Raw genomic sequence first — 12152 nt, forward strand, 5'->3', positions numbered from 1 at the left:
GACATATAGAGCAGCTCCATGAAACTTTATGTTTAATAGTTTTGCCACCACAGCAGATCCAGCTGAAGGCCAGAGACCTTGACTGGAGGGGAGAAGTGCCATCCCCTAGATATTAGCACAGTTCACTGCAGTCCTGAGCCCCTTGTTGCCCCCTCTCTTGTCTCAGGCCCCCAGCTCATCTCTGAGGTCACTGCTGCCTCTCCCCCTCGGTGGAGCCACTGCCATCGTGGAGGCTGGGAAGGAATTCATGTTGTGCTCATCCCACTGCGGATGGACCAGAGCCGCTGCCTCTCAGCATCTCATACTTTCAAATATGCATCCCCGTATGCAAATAGCCCACAGCCCCTGGCACCCACAGCTGGTGGGGTGAGGAGTTCCCCCCAACCTGGAGACTGAAGGGCAGGGGGCCCCCTAGGAATTGTCCCCCTGCGACCCTTACAGGATGGGAGGGCACTGACTCTTCTCCTCACACACACTCCTCTACAGGGAGGAGAAATAGGGCCCCATAGTCTCAGCCCAGGCTAATATTCACCCCTGGAAAGCAGGCGGTTCTCTCAGGATGTCTGGGTGCAAATGGCAGGGAGGCTACAAACCAGGCTGCTCTTCCCTCCTGGGATGAGCACAGGGGTGAGTCCATCTTCCATGTGGTACCCATCCAATTGTTCCAAGGCTTTTAGCAGTTGCCTCTCTCTGCCATGCCCATGCCCCCATGCCTCCCTGCCCCTCAGGGGGTGGGGCGGAGCTACCTCCTTCCCCTCAGTCAGGGCTTAGGCTGGCCTGTTCCTATCAGCTCCTGTTCTCAGCACCTGATGTGGCTTCACAGTGCGAGGCCAATGCTGCCCTGGAGTTAAAAATCAACCTGAGGGACCAAGAAAGGGAGCTGGAGAAAGCTGGCTAAGGCTGTAAGCCATGCCAGGAGCAGAGAGGAGTCCTCGCTCCAGCACCCAGGAGGGAGGAGGATGAGTGCTCTCATCACACCAGGCCAGCCCTCTCACTTACACAGTGACAGGGCTGCTCTGTCCTAGGCCTGCCCCAGGGCTGCCCTGTTCCCCCTTCAGAGCCCACAGCCGTGCTGCTTCTTCAATATAATAAACTAAAAGAGTATTTTACAATAAACCCCATTTTTCAGTCCCTCCCGCTCCCATCCCCCGGCCCGAGGAAGGAGAGTCCCGAAAAGAGGCAGTGCTCCATGCACCAAGGGAGCCATCCCCAGCTCTGTTCCTCCTCCAGTGTCAAAGCAGCTTGTCCATGCATGGGGAATGGGTGAGTTTGCTGGCCCTGTCTGTACAGAAGGGCGCTCGGCCCAGTCCCTACTCCAGGTAGATGTCTTCTGTGGGGCAGGTGTACTCCACGTACTCCTTGTAGAACTGCTGGAAAGCCCTCCTGCAACAGACAGAGCAGAGAGCAGGCTGAGGCACGGCTGCCACTCAGTGCACTGGCAGCTCCCCCACCCAAGCCACGTGTACCTTGCATGCACACCCCCACTTTGGTCAGGGATTCTGAACAGGCCTTCGGACCCTAGCAGAATTCAGGGATTTATTTTCACAGAGTTCTAGAAACTGGAGCTGGAAAGAGCCCATTAGGTGCTTTCTAGTCTATCCCCTAGGGCAGGATTGGCCGCTACTGTCTATCTCCCAAGATTCTGTCAGCCCGCCTGGAATGTCTCCAGTGATGGTCTCCATCCTTTCCTTCTGGGGGCAATCCTTCAGTTTCCTACACATCCCTGTCTACTCCTCTGTGAAGTCTGCACATCCTGTCCCCAAGAGCCCCTGGGGTTTGGCGCCCTTTAACCCAGCACAGGCTTGTTGCTGGCCCCTGTTCCTGTCATGGGGGGTTACTGAAGCAGCCTATTCTTGCTGGTCACTCCCAGGGTTCCAGGGGGCTGTAAAGCTCTTGGGCAATAAGAAGACAAAGGTCTTAGCCCGTGGCAGTTCTGCAAACCCTCCATCCTTTGCTCCTCCCCCTGCGGCACTGGTGTGTGAATGGAGACGCAGAGGCCAAATCCATCCTTGAACCATTCATCTGACATGGCACAGCAGTGGGGAATGGCATGGACACAGATCTATAGGCCTCACCATTGAGTAGCTAGAAGGACTCAGGTCAGCCACATGGTGTCGCTATTGAGAGCATTTGTGTGGCACTCAGCGGCAGTTCCAAACCTGTCTGGACAAGTGCTCCATTCTGGGGTGGCTCAAGGGATTGGGATCCAGAGCCTTTCACCTCTAGGGCACCTGCTCCAACCCAGCCCAAGGCATCAGTTATCACCATACAATGCCTCAGCTGGTTGGGGCCTCCTGTGAAGTCAGTTGTTGGCTCTCAGTCCAGTGTCCACTGCATAGCAGTCTTGCTCTAACTGGCCCCTATCCCTAGAAGATGTCAGCCCCAAGATCTTCTCTACACAGCACCAAACTGCCATGGAAAATACTTGGGGGTTTAAGTAACCTAATCCTCACTCTCTCTGGCTGCCCCAGCCAGAGCTCCCCACCCCTAGCTCAGGCTACGGACTGGAGCTGAGCTATGGTCCATAGCAGGTGAGAGCACCACAATTCAAGGCAAGGCAGCAGCGCCCCAGGGAACAGCCCAGCCTAGTCTCATAACTGAGGCAGAAAATGGATCCTGGAGCAGGGACTAGAACCTACTTCCCGAGAGAAGAAAGATCTATCCCCTCCTCCAGCTGCCCCGGGACTCACCCTACAGACTCCGCAAGTGGCTTGGTGGACTCCTCTGAGACGAAGACATGACAGGCAAATCTGTGGTCGGCTGGGTGCTTGGTGATAAACCCAAAATATCTGGGAGAGAAGAGAGCAGGTGAGGCTGGAGTGGAGGCCATGCACAGGGCTGTGCTGCAGAGGAAGGTCTGCCTGTCCCCAAGGCTGCATGCCCCATTAGAACAACAGCCCAGGAGCCAGGAAGTATTCACAGCAGGGCCTTTGGGAAGTGGGGAGGGGTGGGAAGAGCCTAGAAACTGGGATCCAGCCACTCTAATTCTGGTGGCAGGGGGACAATATTGGGCTGGGGAGCCCCAAGAAAGAAGGATCCCAAAGAGTCACTTGTGACGCTTATGCAAATGCCCAGCCCTGGGCACAATGAAATGGGGAAAAGAGGAAAATTCCCAACAGGAAAAACCCTTCCACTGTCCAGTGACTCAGCTTTGGTTCAATAACAATCACTCACTGCACCTTCCTAGCCCCAGCTTTGGAACCCACTGCAAATACCTTTTAACCATCACAAGACCCTGGGGCAGAAAGCATCGAACTCCCAGGGCTGGTCCACACCTGGAGCTGCAGGGAAAAGTGGGTAGCATTTACAGGGAAGGGAAACCCATAGGGAGGAGGAGGAGGAGGAGGACGACGACAGCTGGAATGCTGCCCTTTCCCACCCTTGCTCCCAGGGAACACAACTGAGTCTATAAGACAGCAGGCTGAGAAGGAAAGGGGGCCTCTCTCCCCCAGGATCAGGATCATGGAGGCCTTGGCCCCGTGGGCACTCACTTGTTGTTCTTTGGATGGTATCCACAGAAGGAAATGTTCTTCAGCTGGAAAAAGTGGCTACATTTATTACCCTGTGGGACAGAGAAAAGAGCTGTCAGACTCAGCCTGCACTGCTAGGGTGATACAGGGCGGCCACTATGGGGCGCAGGAGGGTAACATGCTGCCCATCTCTCACCCATGGAGATACAGAATCAGGTCCCACATGAAAGTGTCTCTTGGCCTGACCCCATTTCTGCCCATCACAAGCCTCCATACAATTTGACAATTGGTGACTGCTTTGCGGAGGTCTGGACTGCAATACAGCAAGGTGTTGCAGGTCAGAGCTGGGGAGGCATGGCCAGGGCTGCGGGGAGTGGGGGTGGATCCAGGACTGGGATAACATATCAGGACTGAGGTGCGTGAGCACGGCTGTGTGCGGCGCCTGAGCCTGGAATTTCAGGGGGTGTTGTGAGCGAGGGCTGAGGTGCCTTGTCAGAGCTGGGGGAAACTTGCTCAGCATTTGTAGGCATGATTCCTGGCTCTAGCTGGTAGCTTGAACCTCTCCCTGGCATGAACTTGCAAGAGGCACTGTCTACTTGTGAAATCACACCTCTTCTGGGAAGGACTATAGCTGCTCTTGTTATAGGTTAGGCTCATGATTCCCATCACTGACAGACATTAGCATTCACAGCGGGCATAGCATTTTCTCTCGCTCTGTGAGTGTGAGTGAGACAGACAGACAAGGTGGGTGAGGTCATCTCTTATATTGGACCAACTTCTGGTTAGAGAGACCAGCTTTGAGCTTACACAGAGCTCTTGCTCAGTTCCTCTGGGTTTCCTTTGTGCATTTGAGAGCACTTTTAGCATCAGTGTCACTGTTTGCCCTGTATAGTCAGTTTTTCCCTTGCTGAAAAGACCTTTATAAACCCCAGCCAGGGAGCAGAAAAGCAGTTATACGTATGTATATAATTTAACATCTCTAAGCTAGGGCCTTTCCCACAGCTAAAATGCTCCTCCAGGCTCTCATGCAACCTTGCCCTACTCACATCCCTTCAGAATGCTGCATCGCCCACCTGTTACATTTTCAAACAAGTACCTTTGCACTTTCTCCCATGCTGCCCCATCTGATTTGGAGGAGCTCCCTGTGAACACCCACAAAACTCACTCAAGTCATTATCCACCTTAAAACTCCTCTGCTGTGACACCTACCAAAAACCTGACAACAGTTAGGCTCCTAGTGTGCTGAGACCACTGCCCATCATGCCAACCAATGTTGTCTCATTGTTTCCCTGTATTCCCCTGTCTGTCTCTGTCCATCTGAGGTCTCATCTTCTATTTAGCTTGTAAGCTCTTTGGGGCAGAGACCATCTTTTTGTTCTCTTTGTACAGCACCCAGCATAAAGGGTTCCCGGTCCCTGAACAGGGCTCCTAGGCACAATGGGAATGTAAAATAATAACAGGAATTAAATCCATCACTCAGGCCTGACTGTTTAAAGGGGTCCTATCAGAAACCGGAATTTTTAAATATTAGTTTTAAAAATAATCAAGTTGACAGTGTCCCTTAATTACAGTCTGAGTAAAATCCAGGCTGCTAGTACCTGGCACCCTTGAATTACTCCAGCAGGGAAACTGCATCACCATTTGGGAAGGCTTTCTGAATGGCTTTGCCTAAAGGCCTCATGTGGCTCCGCACCTGCCTCTTGTAGGCTCTGCATAGGCTACTTATGCAGAACGCTAATCAGAAGCCTCCAGTGTCCATCTAAAGAGCTTTGCTGCTCAGATCCAAGAGCAGCACTCAAAATAGCAGCAGAAGGGTTTAGAAACAGCTCACAGATTATCAGAGCAGCTCAGCTCACTAACATTCTGGTGAAGTAGTGCACCCGCCGGCTGGGAGGGTGGACCTCAGTGTTAGGGCCTGGTGGGCAGGGGATTCTGCTCCCCTCAGGGGCTGGGAGGCTGGACTTGAAGCTGGGGCCCTGGGAGGTAGATCCTGTTGTGTTTGGGAGGGGTGGATCCTACTATATAAACTCCAACCCCTCAGGGTGCATTTCTGGGGTCCAGAAACAACCAGTTAGGTAGTGGTGCAAATCAGGGATCTCTTATTGCTTTTATAAGAATATTGTCCTTATTTTAGTGGGCATGAGCTAATGTGGAGCTGTGACTGGCGGGTGATATGCTGGGCATTGAGAATGTGATCAGGTGGAGCAGGGATAGCCCAGAGATGTATGTGAGCAGAACTGACGGTCGGGAGGTCTGTTACCTTGTTCTGCTCCTTGGAATCATCAGATTTCACAGCAATCTTGACTCCTCGCACATTGATCTCCAGGATGCAGCTGGAGGGTGGGTTAAAGTGCACAGTGAGGCGGCGGGTGGTGGCGATCTGGGAGGAGACAAAGGGACAGACCATCACACCCACAAACCACATGAGTACTTACCGCCCTCGTTCCCCCAAATGAGGTCTCGGCCCCCCTCCCATCCCCAGGGAAATGTTTGCCTTGCTCCCAGATCTTCCCAGAAAGCCTTTTGCTCTGCAGGTAGGAATATAGGTTCTTTGCCCCCTTGGGAGGCCAGGACTCAGGGGCTGCTGTACCTTCTGCATAGCCGCACACAGCACATCATTGCCTTTGTGATATGGAACCTGGACTGAGCCAAGGAACTTCACCTGGAACTGATCCATCCAGTCACTGTTCTTGGTCAGGGCTGGAAGATAAAGTGCAAAGCAGATGAGAATGTGCAATCCCCTCCCCATATCAGTGCATAGTGCCCCCCCACTGCACACACACACACACACACACCGCATCAGTGCAAACGTTTGCGCCCCCCCCCCCAATGGCATCAGTGTGCATCCACACAACACGCACACACCCATAGCATCCCAGGGCTACGGATGCACCCTTCCCAAAGTTCCAGGCAGAGGTCCTGGGACACAGATCTATGAACAGAAGTTGGCAAGGTCTCTATTTACTTCTTAACTGAACTTTGTGCACAACATAATCATCTCTCCACCCCAGCAAGACTGGCAGCCTCTGCTCAGGAGAGGCCATAGGCTGGAATAGCAAGGGACATGCCGTAGGTTAGGATTGGGAGGCAACATGCGAGCTATAGAGAGGGGCCCAGTACCTGTAATGTGGTCAGGATCCTTGGTGACCTCAATCGCATAGTAAGCAGGGAAGATGCCCCGGTCACCTGTCCTCATGTTGTAGGCCTCGTACCAATAATCTTCTGCCTGCACCTCCACCAGCAGAGGGTCGTCCACCTCCAGCTCCAGCTCATCCGCATGACGAGGCACAAACCTGAGGGGGAAGTCACCAGCACTTTGCCAACCATGAGCACTGGTTCCCTAGCAGCTACAACACTACCTAGCAGCTAGGGACAGGTTGAGATGGAGAATCTCTGGATGGAAACTGTGCCACAGTTTCAGGGTAACTGCAACTGTATATCCTCCCAACCCCAATCCATGGTCCACTCCAGAGTGCCCAGTCAGGTCTCCAGCCACCACCCAGGGGTGAAAGTAACATTCAACACTTACAGGTACGGGGGCCAGCTCTGGCCCCTGAAGGGGCGGGACCTCAGGCAGAAGGGATGGGGCTGAGGGTCAGCATCCCCCTGCCAGCCCATCCACGGTGCCTGGCCCACACTTCCCGGGGCTCCAGCGGCAATTTAAAGGGCCCTTGTCCCACTCCCTTCTGCCCAGGGATTTTCAGGCTGCACATCTCCCTGCCCTTACTCGGTGATATCCCCAGCAAGCCAGTCTGTCTAACGGCCAGTGCCTGTGCATTGCTGTCTCTCCCCGAGGGCTGTGAGCAGTCCACTGCCAGCAGCTACAAGTTACCACACAGCTCTTTCTAAGCAAGCCCATTTATTCTTCTGTTAAAAGCGTTAGAGAGAAAATGTAATAAAAACGACAAACTGATTTAATCACACGCTAACCAGACCAGGAGTCACCCATCAATCATATGGGGCCCTAGTGGGCCAACGTCTTTCCAACCCTTCCACAAGGGTTGGGGACCCCTTGGACAGAAGGTCCTGTCCACTTGCTGGATCAGAAAGAAAGCCTGGAGTCAGTTCAAGCTCAGCCTTTTATACCAAAAGCCCTCTGTGTTTCCTGGTCTCTGGAAAAGCCAGTTTGAAGCAGTATATACAAACCACTGCAGAGGATGGTATCTCTTTAGAGTTGTTTAGTCTCCATGACTTGCTTTAGTCACCCCCCACTGATATTAGTTCCTGTTGGAGCTGTGGTAACTCTCCCCCGGGGAGTGGAACACAATCATACCTAAACCATTCATAGATTTCATACCTATGAACCCCAAAGATACTGCATGTGACTGCAACATTTGTCACACACTGCCAGACAGAAACAGGCAAAATGGCCTCCCCAGAGCTGCAACTGGCCAGCACACCGGGGCTTGAGTAAAAAGCTCAGGCATCTCTAATGACCATGAGGGTTACAATCGACAGACAGCACAGTGCCCTCCATACCATCCTGGAGCTTTGAGGTCAGCACTGAAAAGGGGACCCTACTGAATCACCCAGAACCCTTCCAGATTTCCTTGGAGGTCTCCCACCCCAGTAGTGACCAGGCTTGATACTGCTTAGCTTGTGCACCAGCTGGAATTGGGTCTGATACAGGCCAATTACAAGAGTTTGGTCACTGGTGCTCCCCTTCCCCCAGAAGCATGTTGGTGAGAGGGAAGCAGAGGTTTGGAATGGGCTCAGTACAGCCAGGCACAGAGCAGCACCTGTTGTGAGGAAGTCCCCCCTCCCCCCATCTTCTGGGCTAGAGACAGAACAAGCGCTCTGGGAAGAAAGGCTGACTGGACTGGAGTGTAGGGTGCGTCTACACTCACCTAAAGACAGCGCGGTGAGTCTGTTCCTGCTCCTCCCCATTGATCATACAGGAGAACAGCCCAAATGATTCTGCACCTGTGTATGCAAAGGGGAACATTACAGTCTCTAGGGGGATGAGTGAGGGAGACTGTTCTCAGGACCCGCTCTGGGAGCAGCTGTGCCCTGGCATGTACTTCATGTTTCCCTTATGTGGTATCTGTTTAACAGTTCAAGGCAGCAGAAGTTAAGCCATGTTTTTTGGGGGGAGACCTGTAATTTGGGAACCTCTCTGTCAAATACCTCAAATGTGGCTCACTAATGCTACCCTGAACCCCAATGAGGCACACCAAATTTCAAAGCAATGCAAGTAACCATTCAGATTATAGAGCACTTACAAGAGTGGAGGTTGCTGCAATTTGTGAGTCATGGGTAGGGCTGCCAAGTGTCCAGTTTTCGACTGGAAAGTCCAGTCGAAAAGGAGACCTGGCAGTATCCAGTCAGATGTACTGACTGGACACTAAGTGTCCGGTTACCACAGGAGGGGAGGAGACATAGGGGGGAAAACCAGGATCACTTTGCAATACAGTTACAAAGCCCTCTGCCACCCAACCCCCACTCCCAGGCTCAGCACTCACTGGAGGAGGAGCCCAATCTATGTTGAGCCCCATCTCATACCCCTCCTTCCCCGCTTTGCCCAGGACTCACTAGAGGAACGCGACCGGCCACTCATGAAGACATTGAGGAACTTCTTGGAGAAATGGATGTCAGCCTCGGGGGTGGAGTCCTCAGACAGGCAGACCGAATCACGCTTCAGCGCATCCTCCTCATACTCCTCACCAATGGCCGACTCGTAGGGTGAGGAGACACAGTTGTCGTAGACGGTTGCTGAGTCGCTCTCGTCGCTGTAGCCCGAGTAGCACTGCTTCAGGCTGACTAATTCCAGCTGCACGTTCTCATCTACCACCAGCGTGTACTTGACTGAGTCGTAAGAGAGGGCACTGGTGTCTGAGCTCACTGACGCCCTCTGGAGGCTGTGCCCGTGCCGGTAGCCACCATTGCTGCTGCTGCTGCACGAGGTCCTGGGCAGGCTCATCTTCTCGGGCGAGGACATGTAGTCCAGCACCTCGTCCTCCTCGCTGATGGAGGGGTTGGGCTTCCCCATCAGTGGGGGGTAGCTGGAGGTGTCGATGTCAGAACTGATGGACATGCGGTTCTCACTGGACTGTGACAGGAAGGGCTTCTCAGACTCCAGTGGGTCCGAGTTCTTCTGTACAGGTGTCAGGTAGATCTCCTCAGTGGCCTCTAGCCTCACGTCCGTCTGGTAGCGGATGCGGTCCCGGTGGGCTTCTGGCCCCCTCGTCACCACCACCACACTGGGGTTGTGGGGTGGGAGCCGGCCGGCAGCCTGGTGCTTCTCAGGCACCCGGGAGGACACAACACAGGCAGGGGCGATCTGTGTGGCGGCTGTGCGCCGGCACGGGCTCTCTGTGGACGTGCCCCGATCTTTGGTGGAGGTTGTGCTGTTTTGGTGATTGACCTCATCACTTAGGCAAACATGGTCATGGGGAGGGGTCTGGTCACCTGTGGGGTGGGCAAGAGGGATAGAGCAAAAGAGCAATATCCATCCATCAAATCCAGAGCACAAGCAGCCTAGGAGCACTCTGTGCTGGGATACACAGTGAGGACATACCCAAGCTGCTGCCAGCCCTCCCCACACCCATCCCCCCACCCAGGAGCTGGGACTGAGGTTATGGGCCCAAGAAGAGTTCACTGCTGAGCCTACATCCCACGCCAGCTAAACAATATTCAGATTACCCTTCTGCATATCCGTAGGCCGCAGTAGGAACAGGAGCTTATCCTGGGCTCTGCCTCCTGATCGCTACCCCCAGAATAGCTATTCATGCTCCAAGGTTGCTACAAAAACATCTGAGTACAATCCATCTCTCACTTTTGGTCCAAGCTGGAATGCTACCAGCACCCAGGACACCAGGAAAGGAAGGACTTTACCAGCTGGGGCAGGTACCCAGTAAAAGGGGGCGGGCAGAGGGGAATCAACTCCCAGCTGGCCAAATGTTCCTCCATCAGCCTGTGGATAAGCACAGCACCCACCTCACTGGGCACAGGCCAGAGGGAAGGGGCACTGGGAGGATGCAGGATTGCGGTTGCTCCTCTGAGATCCAGGCACTGAAGGAACTGCCAGGAGACAGAAGGGGAAAACTGGAGAGAGTGAGAGAAGCAGCCTCCTGCTGAGAGCCTGGACTCACCAGTTTTCAGGGGGGATGATGACCGGGACACCCGCTCCTGCCAACTGTGCTTTTTCCCTAGAGAGTTGTTATTCAGAGTGTCCTGAGGAGAAGAACAAAGCTGCCTTGTAGCTGGAACAGTAAACAGCGCATGGCACAAAGATGCCCTGTCCCTCCCACAGCCCACCACTCCACTTCCCTAGCCTTCCTCCACATCAGCCAACGATTGTCCATGTGCATCAGAGGATCTGGCTGCTCAGAGGGATCCACAAGCTAATCCCAGATCTGCAGCTGCTGCTGGGAAAGCCTGGGCAGTAGCTTGGGAGCTAACTCAAGGCACAGGAGGGAACGAGCCACGAACAATGAGGAAGAACCTGATCTGGATTTTTGTACCCCAACCCTAGAGTGGCACTCAGGGCACTGCCCCAAGGACCCACACAGACTTTGTTTTCTTTCAACAGGAAAATCCCAAGCAAACCTTGCATCTACACATTGTGCATGTGGTCTCTCACCTGCATGCTCTTTCCCCCACAACATTCACTTTGTGATCTTCACTGTCCATGTTACCAGAGGAGCTCATGAATTCTAGTACACTTGAACCACCAATGAGAGGCACATTAAACCCCTGGATGGGGTGTGCCAGAGGCCAGGTCATGCATCTGGCAATTGTTGGCGTGAGAAGCTCTAGACACTGGGTATGTGGCACAGGAAGTACAAGCCCTTCAGTGTCATTGGGCACAGAGGGCCAAGAGAAATGCATGTGAGCATGGCAGGCAGTATGTACACACACTGGTTGTTCCTCTGCTGTGTCCCACACCTCTCCAGGGCACAGCCAGCACTTTGTACATACGCTCTGCTCCCATCACAGCAGGCCAGGCAAGAGAAAAACGACGTGTTATCGCCAGGACCAACATTTCTCCCACGGGCAACATAGCTGCCCCGCTGCCTACGCCACTCTGGGCACGAGGGCCACAAAGGTCACTCTGTTCGGTTCCTGCTCCAGGACCTGCTTTTTCTGGCCTTGTCTGCACTGGGAAACTGCATCTTTTTAGAAAACACCAGAACTATGATGTCTGAACTACTGTGATGTTCAACCCAATTTTGCCCTTCCTCTGGATAAGGCAGGCGTGTTTAAAACACGTTAGCTGGTCATGGTTAATCCAAAGGGGGACTTGATGCATTTTCCCAGTGTAGACATGGCCTCAGTGAGATGCCATTCAGAGAATCAAGCTGGTACTGGGCATCAAGCATCCTGCAGTTGCTACTCCTGAGTGTTCCTGGCAGAGCTAGAGAAACCATGAGCGCAGCCAGATCCTACAACCCCCACCAGCTGCTTCCAGGCATTAGCTGACAAATTCTAAGGGGCGGGCACTGGGGTAGGTCTACACTACAGGTAGGAGCAAGCCTGCCAGCCTGGGCAGACAGAAGCACACTAGCAGGCAGGGCCGGCTCCAGACCCCAGCGCGCCAAGTGCGCGCTTGGGGCAGCGTGCCCCGCGGGAGGGCGGCAAGCGGCTCCGGTGGACCTCCCGCAGACATGCCTGCAGAGGGTCCGCTGGTCCCGCGGCTTCGGTGGAGCATCCGCAGGCGTGCCTGCGGGAGGTCCACCAGAG

At 53.9% G+C, this 12152-nt stretch overlaps 1 protein-coding gene across 6 annotated transcripts in view; it reads right to left on the reverse strand.

Moving 5' to 3' along the window:
* Positions 1-15: 15 nt before the first annotated feature.
* Positions 16-12152, reverse strand: part of MAPK8IP1 (mitogen-activated protein kinase 8 interacting protein 1) — a 57267-nt gene continuing 45130 nt past the window's right edge. For all 6 annotated transcript variants that reach the window (XM_039534714.1, XM_039534715.1, XM_039534716.1 and 3 more), the window contains 9 exons: positions 10562-10643; positions 9003-9878; positions 8318-8393; positions 6591-6763; positions 6061-6170; positions 5731-5850; positions 3492-3562; positions 2691-2789; positions 16-1383 (listed from right to left, as the gene is read on the reverse strand). In XM_039534714.1, coding sequence (XP_039390648.1) covers positions 1311-1383; positions 2691-2789; positions 3492-3562; positions 5731-5850; positions 6061-6170; positions 6591-6763; positions 8318-8393; positions 9003-9878; positions 10562-10643 — 1680 coding nt within the window. In that variant the 3' untranslated portion in view covers positions 16-1310. The remainder of the gene's footprint in view (positions 1384-2690; positions 2790-3491; positions 3563-5730; positions 5851-6060; positions 6171-6590; positions 6764-8317; positions 8394-9002; positions 9879-10561; positions 10644-12152) is intronic.

This window comes from Mauremys reevesii, linkage group 4, assembly GCF_016161935.1.
Source record: "Mauremys reevesii isolate NIE-2019 linkage group 4, ASM1616193v1, whole genome shotgun sequence".
Taxonomy (NCBI): domain Eukaryota; kingdom Metazoa; phylum Chordata; order Testudines; family Geoemydidae; genus Mauremys; species Mauremys reevesii.